Source organism: Paroedura picta, chromosome 7, assembly GCF_049243985.1.
Source record: "Paroedura picta isolate Pp20150507F chromosome 7, Ppicta_v3.0, whole genome shotgun sequence".
Classification (NCBI taxonomy): domain Eukaryota; kingdom Metazoa; phylum Chordata; class Lepidosauria; order Squamata; family Gekkonidae; genus Paroedura; species Paroedura picta.
The window spans coordinates 104580254-104599423 of NC_135375.1; the positions used below are offsets into that span (position 1 = coordinate 104580254).

The following is a 19170-nucleotide window of genomic DNA, read 5'->3' on the forward strand; positions in this document are numbered from 1 at the left end:
ACTACGAAGGATTTCAAGGAGGTGTCTGACTCCCTGACCAAGGTTTCTGGGCTGGGGACTCCAAAGGTGGCATACACAGGCATGCAATCGACAGCCTCTGCAGAGTGAGCCCCCCCCCCCCCCCGGGTCTCCGGGGGGTGGGTTTCTCCACTACCAGCTGGGACTGGAAGGTGAACGATGCAGAGCACTGCAGGAGACAAAAGGGGCCGGCGTGCCTCAGTGGTGAGATTGTTCCAGTCCCTAGGATATCCCTAGCTGCGAGGCAGAGCCCTTGCAGGAGCCAAAACCACCCCAGGAGTGGGGGGATCTCCAAGTTGCCAGGCAGGACAGGGGCCAGGTCAAGCACCCCACACCTGGGAACAAGAGAAAGTGTGTGTGTGTGGGGGGGGGGTAGAAGGCTGGTGAACAATTGCAGGCTTGTGTGTTCCTTCGGCCTCCTTGCCCCTTCACTTGGGTCACCATTTCACCTGAAACGTTTTTAACATTCTCCCCCCCCCCCCCACACACACACAAAGAACACGGTCGTCTGTCTACCAGAGAAGTGGTTGGCTGCAAGATTTCAGGAGAGCTGGGCAGCCACTATCTTTGACAGATGGATGTTCTCACTCATGTCAAAAGGCCACAGGATAGAGTTCTCTGGTGGGTCAAGCAATGGAAGTTCATCTTCGTGGGTTCTGTGCAGTCCCACATGGGTCCTGCGAAGATCGCAGGCCTGCTTCGGAGAAATAACGAGCCAACTTAAAGCTCAAAAACACTCCCAAGAGTGCTAGCCCCTCCCACATGGGGAGTTTTACTTTACCCTTACCCTTACCTTGAGGATTGGTTGCTGGTAGGCCATTCTCGGGAAGAGGTTGAAACCGCTATAGCAGCCTCGCTGCATCTTCTGTGATTCTTGGGTTTTAACACCAATTTAGAAAAACCTTGTTTAATACCTACGCAGTCCCTAGAGTTTATAGGTGCTCTTTTGGGTGGCTGCAGAAACACCTGACAGAACGCGTTGGATTTCTGCCCTCTATCTTACCTAACCTCGTTAAAGGAGTCCGGGCTTGCCAATTCGTCAATCAGAGCTCACCTTGGTGCTACTTCAGCCTCACATGAGTTTGTGTGTGGCAAACCTATTTTTTTCATACCCCAAGTTGCACATTATTATTATTAATTATTATTAATTATTATTATTATTAATTAGATTTATTTCCCGCCAGTCCCCGTAGGCTCGTGGTGGGTCACAATAGTCTTATCCCCATTAAAATACCCATTAAAAGACTTTAAAAACAATCCCAACATGGCGGAAGCTCTCCTTATTCCTACCCCCTGCTATCAGAGCGGCAGGGAGGGTGGGGAGGAGATCTAACTTACTAGGTCCGGGGGGGGGGGGGGATGCTGGCACTCATTCGCTGACCCTGGCCTCAACCGAAAACCTGGCGGAAGAGCTCCGTCTTGCAGGCCCTGCGGAAAGCTGGTAAATCCCGCAGCTCACCCGGGAGCTCATTCCACCAGGTAGGGGCCAGGACCGAAAAGGTTTTAAAAGTTTGAAGAATTTGTTTCCCCCAGTTGCACCTGTAATCCCTCAATGGAGCTTGTCCCTTGTTCTTTCTGTGCTTACCCATAAACCATTTGAACCGCTGGCAACAACAGACTTGTCTCTTTTGTTATACAAAGTGGCCTTTTTGTTTGTGATAACATCGGCGCGTACAGTGGGGGAACTGGCAGCCTTCTCTATGGAACCACCTTTTTTTGCAAATTTTCACAGATAAAGTTATTTTATACTCCGGTGTGGCGTTTTTACCACAGGTAGTCTCTAAATTCCACCTGGGACAATCTTTAGTACTTTCCCAAATCCGACATCTCTTTTTGAAAGATGAATGAACACCTTGGTTGTTCGTAGAACTGTCCTTTTTTATTTAGAGATAACAAAAGCCTTTAGGAAAGACAAATCACTTTTCATTTGCTTTCAAGGCATCAATAAAGGTAAAGCAGCGTCTTCACAGACGATATCCGGGTCGATTGTGCAAGCAATCAGACATGCATACAGACTTTCAAAACTTGACTGTCCTCTGACACTCACTGCACATTCCACAGGGGCCAACGTTACATCAGCGGCATTCGCAGCAGGGCTCCCTATGTCGGACATCTGCAGGGCAGCCACCTGGTTGCAGTCAAGTAACTTTACTCCAATTTATCTTTACGGCAGTCTGTGAATTGCCTGGGGTGGGTCTGAGCCGATTAGGAACCTCCAATTCCCAGAGTCTTGGCTTGGAGATGATATTTGTGCATCTTCTCCAATACCTCGTCTGCCTGTGGGCTAAAGAGATCTACCCCATCGAAGGGTAAATCTTCTAAGGCTTCTCGGATATCCCCTGATAAGGTAGAAGGTAGAACACTCTGATTACTGTCATACAGGTGATTTAGATGTATATATGCCTTGCATGTAAAAACCCGTCATGTCATTTAGAAGCGTCTTTGGTGTGTTCTGGAGTCTGTTGGGATTCTTTTCCCAGTGAAGAACATTGTTTTCATTGAACCGACATGTGAAGTCTGAAACGATCCAGTTTAGATAAAGCCTTTCTGTCACCTTTAGGTGCATCAGTTATCAACATCTGGGATAGGAATCGGAGAACAGTCAAGCAGTTGCCTCTTTAGTTTTTCATGTTGTCATTAATATACCAAATTTCCCTTTGGGTCTCAGCTTTTCCACTTGATCTGTTATTTTTGCTTCTCGATTAATAAATGTCCATAATGTTTCTCAAGATTAATGTTAATATCATCTGGACATTCGACTGGCCTTGATTGTAGCTAGGGCTTTCTTGGCCCTGGCTCCTGCCTGGTGGAATGAGCTCCTGGTGGAGGTCTGGGCCCTGATGGAGCAGATGGTGTTCCACATAGCCGGTAAAATGGTCTCTTCCGCCAGGTAAAACAAGGACAACTATGGGCCTCCCTCCCCTTCTCCTATTGCAGGTTCTCCAAGTACAACTGGGTGGTCCCCAGCATAGAAAGATCTCCCATCATAGACCTGAAAAAACTGATATAAAATGCCACGGGAGCTAATAGCAATAAATAATTTTAAACTGTAATGTTTTTATGGTTTTTACTTATATTAAAATTTTACTCTAAGCCTCCCCGAGCCTGCGTGCAGGAGGAGGGAGGGTTGTCTTGTACTGATGTCTCTTCAACTCTGTACCAACTTTTCATTTGTGGGGTGTATGAGGCATCCATGGAAGATGAAAACAGTCTGCTGTTAAGGGGTAAGGGAATCAAGACATTTTGAAAGCTAAAATATATTCCTCAAAAATAAGATCCAGACTAGAAGTTCATGTACATATAATATGTAGTTCATGTACATATTAATTTGCATATTATTAGTCGTTGTTCTCATCTCTGTCCATCTTTATCTGTTTGCTGAATGCTAGTTAACTTAAAGCAAGTAAAATATATAGTTCTGTTTTCTATATTTAATCTTTTAAGATGACCTGTGTCTCTGGCCCTTGTCCAACTCCTGATGAATTAAAGTACACGATGACTCGCATAGCAGTAGATGGCAGGGGTGGTCAAACTGCGGCCCTCCAGATGTCCATGAACTACAATTCCCATGAGCCCCTGCCAGCATTGGGTAGTAGGGGGGTAGTAGGGGGGTCGTAGGACTTACCCGTGAGTGTGGTGTTGGGGGGTGGCGGGAAAGGAGCAGAGATGTGGCGTCTTCCACGCGGTGTCCCTGCTCCTTTCCCGAGGGCGATGGGAAGGAGTCCCCTGGCGGGCGAGGCCATGCCAAGCGGCCGATTGGGGCAAGAGTGGCACTCGTAGGGGCGAATCAGGAGCCGCTCCTGATTCGCCCGTTAAAGAGATTTTTATCACGAGCAGAGACCGCCCTAACTCCTCCCCAATAGCCCTTAGGGCTTTATTTAATCCGCTCCGCAGGAGCGGTTAAAGATAATGTGAAAAGCTGCTGTGGGTCCAGATCAGGGAGAAAAGATACAAATAAAATAAATTAGGCATAACTTAGAACAGCCAGTGAAAGTTTTTATTAGAATATGGGTCTTTCTCTATAGAATGAATAAAACATAGACTGATGTATTTCTTTAAATCTTTAATAAATGGTATTCTTAAGTAAATTTTGATATGAAGAGCAAATTGAGATTGGATTTTCCAATTAAGTTTCAATATTGATCATGTGCCTCTATTCATTTTTTATTTTGTAGGTTATGGTTTTTGTGGTCAGATGATAATACAAAGAGTAAAAGAAGCAAGAATAAGTGCAGCTGTCTTGGTGGCTGTAGGTTTTTTGGTGGCACAGTGTTGGGACTAGATTTCTTCAAACTTGAAGATTTGACACCCTCAAGGAGCTCTGCTTTTTCAAGTACAAATGCAGAATCTGATATGTTTTATGGACAATCTTTATTGCAACCAGGAGAATGGATTATTACCAAAGAACTTCCAAAAACTATTGATGGTAATCTTATATTTATGTATATATTGTTGTTGTTGTTGATAGGTGCGAAGTCGTGTCTGACCCAACACGACCCCATGGACAATGATCCTCCAGGCCTTCCTGTCTTCTACTATTCCCCAGAGTCCATTTAAGTTTGCACCTACTGCTTCAGTGACTCCATCCAGCCACCTCGTTCTCTGTCGTCCCCTTCTTCTTTTGCCCTCAATTGCTCCCAGCATTAGGCTCTTCTCCAGGGAGTCCTTCCTTCTCATGAGGTGGCGAAAGTATTTGAGTTCCATCTTCTGGATCTGGCCTTCTAAGGAGCAGTCAGGGCTGATCTCCTCTAGGACTGACCGGTTTGTTCGCCTTGCAGTCCAAGGGACTCGCAAGAGTCTTCTCCAGCACCGGAGTTCAAAAGCCTCAATTCTTTCATGCTCGGCCTTCCTTATGGTCCATCTTTCACAGCCATATATTGCAACTGGGAAGACCATAGCCTTGACTAAACGCACTTTAGTTGGCAGGGTGATGTCTCTGCTTTTTAGTATGCTGTCTAGATTTGCCATAGCTTTTCTCCCCAGGAGCAATCATCTTTTAATTTCTTTGTTGCAGTCCCCATCTGCAGTGATCTGCGGTCCCCATCAACAGGCTCTTTAGTTCCTCTTCACTTTCTGCCATTAGAGTGGTATCATCTGCATATCTGAGGTTGTTGATATTTCTTCCTGCAATCTCGATCCCAATTTGTGACTCCTCCAACCCCGCCTTTCTCGTGGTGTGCTCTGCATACAAGTTAAATAGGCAAGGCGACAGTATACAGCCTTGCCGAACTCCTTTCTCAATTTTGAACCAATCAGTGATTCCATGTTCAGTTCTCATTGTTGCTTCTTGACCTGCATATAAGTTTCTCAAGAGACAAATAAGATGCTCTGGTATTCTGGTATGTATATATTGGACACCATATATATATAGGACATATTTTGCAGTCTTTTAAAGAATTTAGTAAATTACCTCTCAGGCACTTGTGACATAATTGGAGTTGCTGATACAAAAATGATGGACATCATAACTATGCAAAATATAACTTTGTAATTATTTGACACCCTAGGATAATTTATTTTGCTGCTTGTTCCTCACTTGGTTAGGCTCATACTGTTTTTTACACACTCACAAGAACGATGTATTAAACAGAAGGTGTTCTTGAAAACTGTCCCATCATAGAGCAATGCCGATGCTTTTGCCTATATTATCCAATATGTGGTCTCTCTTTCTTAGGTAAATCCAATGCTGTTAAAAGAAAAGAATGGGAGTGTCGACCTATGGGAATAGAATTGGAAAGAAAATCACAACACCTGAATTGACGAGTACCACTGTGATCTCACAGTTCTTCCTCTTCTCCAGAGGAGAATAGTAGCTCTAGTGCTGCCCTTCCCTTACTGGCAGGTGAGAGGGAAAGCCCTTCTGCAGCTGAGGACAGCTTGGGCCAAAAAGAATTCTTGGCGGGTACAAAAGGAGATGATGTCCACGGATGGTAAGTGTACTGCTTCTGTTGACACTTTTTGTTCCCCAATGCAGATGCTTGGATATATAGAAAATAAAAACTTCCGTGGTAGTATATCAGGAATATGGATAAGACACAGTGCTACTGCTTGGCACAGTGTTTTGTTGTTGCTATGGCTTGTGCACAATAAAGACTGTTGTGTGTGTCATGTGCATACTCATAATTGAGATTTAAATGCTGTTGCAGTTATTGGGAGCCAGCCTGTTTACTTTGGCTTGCGGGCCTGGTACACTTGCATTTGCAGATTGCCCTTCAGAGAGAGTGGAAAACAACTCTGAATTACTTGCAAATTTCCTGCAACTTGCTAATATGGTCAGCATTCTGGCTAAAAATGCCATATCAGAAAATGTTCTCCCTCTTCTTTTTGTTGCTAATGTTTAGTTCAGTGGCAGACTGTCCTGGGAGTAGTCTGGTGTCACCGAAATCCCAAGAGAGACCTGCTGGTGAAAAAAAGCAAGCCAAACAAATCGATTATGGGAGAGGCTCTATCTACCATAGTGTAGAAAGACCCTTAACTACAACATTACATGGAGAAGCTAATCAGGATCCAAAGAGCTTATCAATGAGAACGCATCCTTCCTTAGCTTCATTTGTTTCTGCTTTGGGAGGAGAAGATGACCTTGTTATAGAAGCTGAGAAGGCTCCAGAGAATGAACAGATCACCTCCCAGCAGCCTGTAATGAACTGTTATCAAAACTACCTTACCCAATATCAGCCCTTCAACTGGTCCAAAAAGCATCCAAGAAAGAAAAGGATCTCATTACATCGGTCATTAGACCAGAAGACTGTCCCAGCCTTTAAGGTAAAAAGAAGTCAACAAATCAGGCAAAGCAATCAGTGTATCGGAAGGGCGTGTTTTCAGTGGCTCCGTTTTATGGCCCAATTTTATTTGATCTTGATAATGAATAATAAACTGTTTGAGCAAACTATGTAGCACTCTAGACTTTAGAACAATATATCTGAGATGTGTTGTTTCAGGCAACGGCCTGTTGGGTTAAGGCAACATTCTTTCAAGAACAATATCCCAGGAACAGGAGAATTCAGCCAAATATTCAGGGAACAGGTATACAGGAACAGGTTGCTGGCTTGACCATCACTAGCTAAGGACAATGGAGTGCTCTCAGGTCAACAGTGTTATGTCCAAGAATGTCAGAAGTGTGACTGTTCCAGGTTCTGCTTCCCTAGGAGAGTGTTTACCAACCTTTTCAGATGGTGATTCATACTTTCTATAGTGACCCACCCAGGGCTGCCTTGTTTTTTCGGTGCCCTAGGCAAACTATGACCTTGGCAATTCCTCTATTCCAGCATTCCATTTTCTACATTGCCCTATCAGGTGATCTTGAGAAACCAGCAAACATCACACAAAGAGTTGCCTCTGCTATGAATACCAGCCTCCTCCTCCTCTGCCAGCTGGGCCTGAGCTAGAGTTTATGAGGAATGCTTGGGGGGGCAGTGTTTTGAGGGGAAACAACAAGATGGCAGATTCCAGTGAAGAGTCTGGCAGGAAAAGGCTCAATGCAGTGCAACTTCTGCAGCTGACAGAGGGCCGTGAAGCAGTGAAGGGGACTGAGCAAGTGTTTGGGCTGTTGAAGAAGCAGCACCAAGACAGAGGCCATTTGCATACACACACCTGTTTCTATTCTCCTCTGTGTCAAGCGCAGACAAAACTCACAAACAAACTTCTATAGAAAGAAAGCTTTAATTGGAAGTAGATCTGGTCACTATAACAGTCGAAGCCAAGACTGTTTGATAATAGGACAACATTGGGCAACATTGTTTCACAGCGGGGAGACTATGCGGTGTGAAAACGCAAGGATCAAAGAGGGGGAGAATCAAAGGAAAATTATAGGCATAAGTATTCTGGTACCTGGGAACGTTTCTGTAAAGGCACAGCACCCCAAGATGGAGTCCCTCAGGTTCACTGGAATCACAAGCATGGCAGAGAGCAGGGACTGATCCTGACACTTTGTTTATTCCATGGTATGCTGGACTGCTCCCTGCTACTTCCCAGTCTCCCCTCCTTTCAGCTACTACAGTGAAGTTCTTAGTTGTCTGATGGCTTTTTTCTCCTTGTTAATGTCACAAAGAAGGAGGGGGAGAGGTGAATGTGAGAAATTGGAGAGGAGGAAAGGCAGAGAAAGATGGAAAGGGCAGAAGCTGCCATTAGGAAAGACTGGCCTCCGGTCTTCTTTCGGGAGGCTTCCTGACATTTGTGGATCCTAACCCACACATTGGGAAACACTCCCTTAGGATAGAGTGGACTCACATCAAAGTAGTTTGTTGTGTCTCATTGTGCTTTTGAAAGTGTAAACTGCTTTTATGAATGAGTTGAGTTTCTACCAAGAATGTCAGAATGCAGTGAAGAGAATTACCGATTTTTTAAAATTCCAGGGAACACTTGTGATTTAGAATGTTACTTAGAAGCTGAAATATATATATATAAAATATGCTCAATAGCTTTTATGCTTTACATATCAATATCTAAATCTATATTTAAGTATGAAGGGCATTTAGGAGCCATGTTTCTTCAACAATGTAAAATAAATATCTTTTATATGTAAAGTCAGATGTGCAGATATGGGCATGTTTATTGAGCAGGACAAAATATAAATAGTCTTCCTTTAAAGACAAATGTGCTGTATAAAAGTTCTAGAATAGTGACAAGGTTTTGTGTGTGTTCTAAATTGTTAAACAGGGCCTCACAGCTAATGCTTTACTGGATCGAGGAATGCAGTTTACGGGATCAACATCAAAGTGAGTAACAAGTTGCAATATGTTTGCAGTATTCTAAGGTTGCCAGTTGTGGCCTGGATCAGGTTCAAGGTTCTGGTTTTGATCTTTAAGGACCTTGGTGGTCTGGGATACACATATCTGCGGGACCGCCTGTTTCCTTATGCCTCTTGCAGGGCTTTGCGCTCTCTGGGTACCAACTTGCTGGTCATTCCTGGCCCCAGTGAATCTTGCCTGGTCTTGGCCAGGGCCAGGACCTTTTTGGTCCTGGCCCATACCTTGCGAAATGAGCTCCAGGAAGAGCTGCAGGCCCTGCAGGAGCTTTTGACATTTTGTAGGGCCTGTTAAACGGAGCTCTTCCTCCAGATCTATTGGCGAGACCAGTGCAGGAAGAAGATCAGATGAGCAAGGAAGGTACGCCACCGAACTTTGGAACATCATTGGTGTTGTCAGCTGATGTAATCCCTTTGGCAGTCATGGGAGGGGGCTCTGGCAGTCGTGGGAGGGGAGGGGGTTTTAGTGCAATACTGTATTATGTTGTGTGAATGTTAATTTTAATAGGGTTTTATTGTATGTGGCGTTTTATTGTGTAACCCGCCATGAGCTGGCTTGTCAGGAGCCAAATAAACAAACAAACAAACAAATAAATAAATAAATAATACTCTGCAAAGAGGAACATGTACGTAGTGTTGCTTTATGGTTGGTTCATAATCATATTTCTTTTCCCTGATCAGTACTCTTCCTCTGATTGAATCAAGTTCATATATGTTGATTTTCAGAATGAAATCATACCAACGGAAAGCATGGAGCGTGTGTGAAGGGAAGCTAAAACTAAGCTGATAGTCTGCATTTTCTTTCTTTGAGAATATTGGAGGGAAACACATTGGGGATTTGGTTCTGCCTTGGGGAGAGAGCCATGAGAGCTCAAGTCTGGTTGAGGAAAAGAGCAGGTGTGGAGTGAAGGGTAGCTCTGCTTGGCGGTGTGGCAGAGTGTTTTGGCTCTACTTCTGACAAGAGGACCCAGTTGTTAGGGTTGTCTCTAGCAATGAGTAGACATTCTGCCATTTAGTCTGACTCTTGTGCACCTCAAAGCTTAGCTCACAGCAGCAAATCCAAAGCCTAGACACCCGTTATCTTTAGAATACCTTGCAACTGAGAGGAAAGTTTATAACTTAAAATAAACCTGGTTCCCTCAAGGCTGTGTGAGTGCCTTAGTTGATAGAAATGGCCTGTCACAGTTTTCTCCTAGGAATATATAGCAATATATTACTGTAGTTGCATTCTCCTTTCATAATGCACTGCTCTTATCACAATGGGATGAGACACCTGGAAAATACAGAAGGGGACACAAGCACATCTGTCTTAACTAGACTGTTCTAGTGTTCTGAGAATAGGTTCCGATGCTTAGCCGTGTCGGTCCAAAATAGTAGAACAACATTTGAGTTCAATGACACCTCTAGGACTAGAAAAGTTGAATTCTGGGTTTAAGCTTTCATGTACATGTATCTGATGAGGTGTGCATACAAACGAAAACTTTGTGGATCTGAAAGGTGCTGCGGGGCACAAACTTTTCTGAGATAAATTGTGTGTTGTGTTTACTAACCAGCTAAAATAGTTGTGTGTTTAATGTTCTTGGTTGTCAGGATGAGACTTTTTATCTGTTTAATGATAACCAAAATTACTGAAAGAAAATTCCTTTGAGGCTAATATAGGCTCGTAGCAACCCTAGCAAGCGAATGACCCAGTGCTGCATTCCTCACAACCCAAGTGATTGTTATCTGCAATTACATTGTCCTTGTGTGAACATCTGTTGCTCTTAAAATTAGGCAGCTTATTAAACTCTTGCTCCTTCTGTGCTTGGCATCAAGAAGCAGCTGCATCTTGACAAGTTGTTTGTCCACCTAACTAACTAAACACCATAAATCCCACTGCTGTCTATGAGCGCTTGGAATTCATTTTGTAGCATGGCCTCTTGAGAAGCAACAACTTGTTTCTGTTATTGTTTTGTTTATTAAGCACACCTTATACCCCCTTGGAAAAGAAAATCCTTGCCAATACGGATGATGAAACCATAACAGAAGAATGGACTCTGGATCACCCCATTTCTCAGACCAGAACAACTGTCATTGTGGAAATAAAGGGGACTGTGGATGTTGTTCTCACTCCACTTGTAGCAGAGGCTTTGGACAGGTATTTCACATTTTTTTTAAAACATAGCAACTTTGAATATAATGCTTGTTTTACAATGTAACTGATAAGATCATCTGTACAAGCTTCTGCTCAGCTGCAATAGCGTGTCATGATACTGTGCTTATGCATCAAAATACGAAGGGCATTGTTCTTCAGCAATTACATGACGTGCAACTAAGCATTGTGAGGTTTGCATATGTCAGATATGGGCTGAGAGAAGTCTTGGCAGAAATAGGAATGTTAGTGAACATTCTTTGCCCATCCCTTTCAGTGGAATTAGAAGCTTCTCTCCTGCTTTTGCAGCAGTAATATCGCTATGGCAAAGCACTAGAAAGCTTTTTAAACTTAATTTTTTGAAAAGGGTTGGCTCCTTTCTCTCTCACTGGGAAAATCTTGGCAACTTACATTGTGTGCATTTGTGTGTTGAAGGCTCTGATAATTTTTGTGCTGCTTATAACTTATGTTGAGAACACCTAGAAAAGGCCTTTGACAGTGACCTTAATTGACAGGCAAGCTCATACAAGAGAAACCTGCACTTCGGGGGCTCTAGACCAGGGGTAGTCAAACTGCAGCCCTCCAGATGTCCATGGACTACAATTCCCAGGAGCCCTTGCCAGCATTCGCCTGCTCTAGACTGTCTCATAAGGCAACACAAACACTTCAAATTGTGCTGAGGAGAACTGTGCAGGATGATAAGTAAAGGTGTTTGAGCACCAGTGAAATTTGCTTAGTATGGTGAGTCCAGATGTTAGTTTGGTCACAGCATTCTGGATTTGTTAAAGTTTCCAAAGACTCTTCACAGGCAGCCTCATGTTTAATATGGTTTGAATCCTACAGATCATTTCCACGAAAGGAAGGGACATTCCTCTGTGGAATGGACTTTTCTCACCACTGTTTCTCCAAATGCTGCTCCTTGGGGACTAGGGGACCCCCCCCCCCGAGATTACATGAGAGGGGGTTTAGAGGTCTGCAGGTAGAGATGAGTCTTGGGGAAAAGCCACCTTCCTGTGGAATTCAATCCTACCCAGTGTTGACATTTAGTATAGGGATGAGTCTTATAAGTAAACTGCATTGAACTCATTTCCCTTGCAGGTATATACAGGCAATGGTTCACTGTGCTAGCACATGCCATCCTGCAGCTATTGTGGATAATCTGCATTTCGAGGTCCTCAGAGAAGCTGTACAGAACAGGAAAACTACTTTCTCCGAAAAGGTATGTGTGTTATATAGCCAAACATTTTGGCTTAGGATGCCCCAACCATACTCTTTGTTCATGTGAGGCATCCAAAGAATCACGATCACGACACAGCCATTTCCCAGAGAATCTACTTGTAAGCGGGAAGTGAGGATGAACATCTTTAAGGATGTGAATGTGTGATTCCTTTAAGAAAAGTGGTGAATCTATGACCATCCTTCCCTGGGATCCATCAGTCTTTTAAAAATCTGTTCTTTTTATTTGTTTCTGCAGTAAATAATTTCCAGAGCTCTGTGAATGAATTTAGTTAATTTCATTTCTACCACTCAAGGCAGGGGGGTGAAATCAGTGTACACAATCAAGGTACAGGGGAGATGCGAAATTGATTAAGAGAGGTTTTTTATCTTCATGCATCACTACTGGAATTCCAAGCAGAAGGGCAGGCACTGTGGTGAACAGACAGTTTCTCTGCCAAGCGGCATCAAGTAGGAAAGAGGACGTTTTTTTCTGCGTTTCCTTTCCTTAAAGTCTTGGTGGAATCGCCAGGGATCTTCTTGTGCCTGAAGTGTCCTTGCTGGGTCACCTTTTCTTTAGTGTACAGGGTGAGGTGTACCTGGAACAGGAGGCAGTTGGCGGAAGGAAATTGGTTTCCTATGAACAGGGGTGAAAGTAGAGAAGCAGAAAGGGGTGTTTCAAGGAAGGTAGCCCCACAACTTCTCCTTGTACCTCATTTTCTGTTTTGTTATTATAGGGTTTTTTTAAGGTTCAGCTTTCGTTTTCTCTATTTTTGACACCAGTTCTCCTGGAATTTATTGTTTCTAAAGCTGAATCCTGGTGCTGTGTGGCTATCAGGTTTCCCTTTGAAATGAGTATTCTTGGGTAATTCCAAAATCGTGCACCCTTGATCTTTGGAGCAGATTCTCTTTATCACAGCTAGGGTGGCCTTGCACAGGATGCCTAGGAGAACAGCACCATTAGGCTTGCCGAAACTGGTTATTTGGCAACAGGGGCTCAGTGGAGCTCATAGCTAAGACTGATGCTGCCCTTCAAAATTCCAGGTGCTGTTCCTTCTTTTCCCCATCTCTCTTCCAGCATTGTTAATGGACTGAGAGGAGATGGGACTAGGAGGGAGGCTTTTCCCCTGAGACTTGGGGGCAGGGCATGAATGTGAAGGTCTCTCCATGATCCTCTTCTGCACACTCCTCGGGAATAAACAGCTTTAAAGAGGGATTAGATAGATTCATGGAGGATAGATCTGTCAGTGGTTACTAACCATAGGATTGAGGGGAAACATCCACATTCAGAAACATTAATCCTCTGAATCCCAGAGCCAGGAGGTAACATCAGGTGAAGGGCCTTCCAGAGGAACTGGTTGGCCACTGTGTGAGACAGGATGTTGAACTAGATGGACTAGTCATCTGATCTAGGGTTTTATTATGTTATTGAATTGAATGTGTATGAATAAATTATATGGTCATTAAAGACAGCATTTTAGCACACAAACTGGCATTATTCTGCCCCCTGCTTTTTAAAAGTTATCCTCCAAGCAGGATATTAGAGGATCAAAAACAGAGACCACTGGAACTACTCAAGTAAAAACACAAACAAATCTTTCTCTCAAGCAAGATCATGTGACTATTAAAGGACTTCAGGCCAGTGTTACACTCCCTAAGGTAATAACCAGTCTGGTGAATAGCCTTGCACGATAGAAGCCTCTAGGCTTTATAGTACCTGTATATTTTAGAAAAGCAGGTGGTTATATGAATTTAATGGATTATTTAATAGGCTTGTTTAGAAATTGTGGGTTTGTATGTGAAGGAATGGAAGTTTGTTATCACGTAATTTCTTAAAATATGAATATAGGGTTTATTGATCTTTGGACCACTTTCCATAGGTGAATTTGTGTTTGCTGCAAGCATCAGTGGAAGAATCAACAGGCAACGCTGCAGGGAAAAGCGTCATCCATGTTTCCTTAGTGGCTTTGTGCTTTGTTAGGATTGCCGCACATGTTCATATGAACAGGTAAGGCAGTGCCTTCCCATCAGAACACGTAAAAAGCTTACCATCCTGCTAACGACGTGCTGAGCATCTGATTGGCCCTCACTGGGGGACGTGCCCTCAATAGCGTGATAGCAGTCCCCAACAGAGGGCCAATCAGAGGCTCTTCCCCATCTCCCTGCTCCTCCTCCTTGCCATTTGCTAGCACCTGACAGGAGGAAGAGAGCAGCCAGGAGGTAAGCCCAGGAGCTGGGAATGGCCATCTGTTGCATTTTCATTTAGGAGAGTAGAATTTAGAAATTCTGACACCTTTGATTAAATCAGTTGTTAAACCTGTATTAATCTTATTTGCAAAAATACACTGGCACTTTCAGTCTATAATTATTATAGACTGTACACTGTATTTGTATTTTTTATAAGTAATCATGATCTAACCTTTAATTATAAGCATTTGCATCAATTAAATAGAAAAATAAGAATAATTGAGATAATATAACAATCAAAGTATGTTCATCCACTCGGACAATTAATTTAAAAGATTAACTGTCAATTCAAACATTTTATATATTTGTTATTTTATTGTTGTTTTATCATTTTATTTTAACCTGCCATGATTCTTAGAGAGTGGCGGTATATAAATCAAATAATAAATAAATCAAATAAATAAATGTATTGTTTACATATTGCCCTTTCCAGGAGCTCAGGCTGGTTTACATCTAAAAATACATTAAAACCGTATCATAAGAGTAAAGTAGATCGATACTTCCGAAAAGGCAGCTTCAAGCTTGTAAATACTAGTAATATAATCCACAGGTTAGCTTTCTTTGTGAATGTCAAAACTCAGTTGCCGTTTGAAAGAAAGAAGATGACTAGCAGCTTTTACAGGCCTTAAAGGAAAGAAAGAATGCAACAGAGCGTTCCAGCTCACATGTCATATAACCGAAAGGAAAGGAGCGATATAGATGACATTCCAACTCACTTATCATTTCAAGGTGCCTCCGCCTTTGAAGATGTCTGCCGTAGCTGATGTAACAGAGGGCTGCTCCTTCCCCTCCCCTTGTATCGCTCCCGTGTGACCACCAAACGCACAAGTTGTGATCACAGAGGTGCTTCCTCCTCTGTGCAGGCAGATTTGAACTTGGGCTGCCAGAAAGGTGCCATCCTTTCAGCTCTGCTTTTACCCTCCCAATTCTGGTATAGAGGAAATGGTCAGACTCATTGAAGAATTGTTGGGTGACTCTGGCTGAGACAGTGAACATGTCCACTTCCCTGTCCCCTCCATGATGGATGGCTTGTTAAATGCACAAAATCAGTGTGTGTTCAGGTCTTATCAATTCTTCTTTTCTCTCGGAACCGGCTCATGGTGGGTTACAGACAGACCAAAAATTAAAACCCCTAATCAAATGAACCATTCTGTTTGTGTCAAGTGAAAACAATTAAAGGTGAAGGTGAAGGTATCCCCTGTGCAAACACCGAGTCATGTCTGACCCTTGGGGTGACACCCTCTAGTGTTTTCATGGCAGACTCAATACGGGGTGGTTGGCCAGTGCCTTCCCCAGTCATTACCGTTTACCCCCCAGCAAGCTGGGTGCTCATTTTACCGACCTCAGAAGGATGGAAGGCTGAGTCAACCTTGAGCCGGCTGCTGGGATCAAACTCCCAGCCTCATGGGCAGAGCTTTCAGACTGCATTTCTGCTGCCTTACCACTCTGCGCCACAAGAGGCTCTTTGAAAACAATTGGGTATCAGTAAATCATCTTAAAAGGAATATTTGTTGTATTCATAGCTGATTTTCTTTCCCACAGGCAACTGGACCTTCTAAGCACTGCAACGCCTGCTGTTGGCGCTTGGCTTGTTCCTATTGATCAAGTGAAATCCTCTTTAAACAAACTGGAAACAGAAGGAACATTGCGAGTTTGTGCTGTCATGGACTGCATAATGACCGAAGCTTTAGAGGTGGGTGGATTGATGAAAATTACCTGACCAGTGATTTGTCTTGCTTGGCTTTTAAAAGTTGCTTAATTTTTCAAATATCATTTCAGGTACCTTACCAGTGATTTGTCTTGCTTGGCTTTTAAAAGTTGCTTAATTTTTCAAATATCATTTCAGGTCTTTCTGAGTTAGCATTTCGAAGTACTGTCTGTCCAGTGTAGTCCATAGTTCACCTGGTTTAGTGCTTGGAATATGCAGGACAGTCCTTATGTATACCTTCCTTAGTTACTTAGTGACCAGGTGGGACTGATAGGGATTGGAGACCACAGATCTATTCAGTTAATGATGTTTGATCCTTTTGCCATAAAATATTGTAAAAACACAGACATAGAAATCATAGAAAACATAAATCAGATGTTTATATCACATTCTCTAGACTACTATTTGATTTCTAAGATTATATAAAGTTAGTCCTCCAAACCAACTATAACCCGTTGACCTATTTAATAACCTAACTAGCTGTTTGATTGACAAATAATTTATAAAATGGTGTATTGAAGTCTGTTTTCTAAATGGTTTGAGGTGACAATTCCTGAGCCTGTTTGTAGAAATGCACATAGTATGGTTTCTAAAAACTCTGTGAGGAAAACAACAGTCTCACTGTGACCAAGGAAGTGGGGGAAAGAGTAAAAAGGACCATTTGGCTCTGGGATTCCCCCCCCCCCCGTTCATTCATGCCAGAGCAAAAGTGAATAACCTGGATGATAGATTTGTGTGAGTTGTAATCTATGAATATCTGTACACATTCTGAACAATAGTTTGCACTTTCCTTTGAGAAGTGAGGCCTCCAGAACTGCACACAGTACTCCAGGTGTGGTCTGACCAGTGCCGTATACAATGGGACTATGACATCTTGTGATTTTGATGTGATGCCTCTGTTGATACAGCCCAAAATGGCATTCACCTTTTTTACCGCAGCATCACACTGTCTGCTCATGTTTAGTTTACAATCCACAAGTACCCCAAGGTCTCGTTCACACATAGTGCTACCTAGAAGCGTATCCCCCATCCAGTAGGCATGCTTTTCATTTTTCTGACCCAGATGCAGAACTTTACACTTATCTTTATTAAATTGCATCTTGTTCTCATTTGCCCATTTTTCCATTGTGTTCAGATCTCGTTGAACTCTGTCTCTATCTTCCGGAGTATTTGCCATTCCTCCCAATTTGGTGTCATCTGCAAACTTGATGAGCAGTCCTTCCACCCCCTCATCTAGATCATTAATAAATATGTTAAAAATACGGGGCCGAGCACCGAGCCCTGAGGTACCCGCTACTCACCTCCCTCTAGTCTGATGAAACACCATTGACAACAACTCATTGAGTGTGGTTCTCTAACCAATTCCCTATCCATCTAACTATCTGAAAATCCAGATTGCAGGCAATTTATCCATCAGAACATCATGGGGAACTTTATCAAAAGCTTTACTAAAATCCAAGTAAACGACATCAACCGAATTTCCACAGTCCAGCAAACCTGTTACTTGATCAAAAAAGGAAACCAGGTTGGTCTGATAGGACCTGTTGGAGACAAATCCTTGCTGACTTCCTTGGATCACTAAATTGTCCTCCAGATGTTTGCAGATCGCTTCCTTTAATATCTGCTCCATTATCTTCCTCACAACAGAAGTCAGACTCACTGGTCTGTAGTTTCCCGGGTCATCCTTCCTCCCTTTTTTGAAGATCGGAATAAGAGGGCTCTCTTCCAGTCCTCCAGGACCTCTCCAGTCCTTAAAGAGGTCCTGAAGATGATAAACAAGGGTTCTGCAAGTTCTCTGGAAAGTTCTTTGAGCACTCTCGGGTGCATTTCATCCAGCCCAGGGGATTTGAACTCATCCAGTGCAGCTAAATGCTTCTCAACAACCTCTCTATCCCTGTCAACCTGCAACCCAGACACTATCCTTTGGCTACTGCTATCTCTACATGTGCCTAAACCCTTTGACCTGTGGGAAAAAACAGATGTAAAATAGGCACTAAGCCTTTCTGCTTTCTCTGCATCTTCCATTAGAGTTTGTCCATCTGCACCCAACATTGGGACTATTGCCTCCTTTACTTTACGTTTGCTCCTCACATAACTGAAAAATCTTTTCTTGTTACAATGGGCTTCCCTGGCCAATCTTAGTTCACTCTCAGCTTTGGCCTTTCTGATGATTGATCTACTGTGCCTAGTAATCTGTAGGTACTCTTCTTTAGAGCTCTGTCCTTCCCTCCATTTCCTGAACATTTTCCTTTTCTTTCTTAGATCCTCTTGAAGTTCTCTGTTCATCCAAATAGGCTTCTTAGAGCTCCTGCAGTGTTTTCTTCTTTCTGGGATAGTTATTGATTGAGCATGCAATAGCTCTTGTTTGAGTAGCGCCCACCCTTCACATGCTCCCTTCCCTTCCAACATTCTCGTCCATGGTATGACACTCATCATCTCTCTGAGTTTATTAAAGTTTGCCCTACGAAAATCCAACATCCGCGTCTGGCTACAAGCTTCCTTGGCTCCCCATCTCAAAAGGAATTCTATGAGGACATGGTCACTTCCCCCTAGGGTCCCCACCTCCTTCACCTCATCCACCAACTCTTGCCTGTTGGTCAGTATTAAGTCCAGTATGGCTGAACCTCTTGTGGGTTCATCTTCCATTTGATAAATGAAATTGTCAGCCAGGCAGGTCAGAAAGTTGCATGACTGAGACCTGCTGTCTCCTCTTTTTCTACGTATTTTGTCAAAGTTTTTTGGGGGTGGGTGGGATTATAACACAATTGGGTTCCAAGTAAAAAATTATCTTTGACGTGTGCTTGTCTTCCAGAGGGATGGCCTTCCTGCTCTTGTAACATCAAAGAGAGTTCTCATTGCCTTAGCTGGGCAGTGGATGAAGTTCATTGTTGTGACACCAGCCTCCAAAGGGGTGAGTTTACACAGGCCAACTCAGCCAATGGAACTCCAGTCATCTGTCCCCCATGGCCAAGAGGATGGCTTTGGTGCAGACAATGGAGGTGGTCTTCAAAGTGACACAAGTGCGGATGGAGCAGAGTTTGAATTTGATGCAGGTATTTCACCTATACATTTTCAAAATAACTTCTTCTGTCCATAAATAGCATTTAT

General features: G+C 43.2%; 1 protein-coding gene across 1 annotated transcript in view; it reads left to right on the plus strand.

Moving 5' to 3' along the window:
* The first annotated feature begins 3976 nt into the window (after positions 1-3976).
* LOC143841965 (bridge-like lipid transfer protein family member 1) overlaps positions 3977-19170 on the plus strand; it is a 59047-nt gene continuing 43853 nt past the window's right edge. Inside the window, exons 1-9 of the mRNA XM_077346514.1 lie at positions 3977-4444; positions 5693-5948; positions 6360-6780; positions 8674-8732; positions 10725-10898; positions 11991-12111; positions 13988-14115; positions 15897-16047; positions 18875-19115. Of these exons, the coding sequence (XP_077202629.1) occupies positions 6541-6780; positions 8674-8732; positions 10725-10898; positions 11991-12111; positions 13988-14115; positions 15897-16047; positions 18875-19115 (1114 nt within the window). The 5' untranslated portion in view covers positions 3977-4444; positions 5693-5948; positions 6360-6540. The remainder of the gene's footprint in view (positions 4445-5692; positions 5949-6359; positions 6781-8673; positions 8733-10724; positions 10899-11990; positions 12112-13987; positions 14116-15896; positions 16048-18874; positions 19116-19170) is intronic.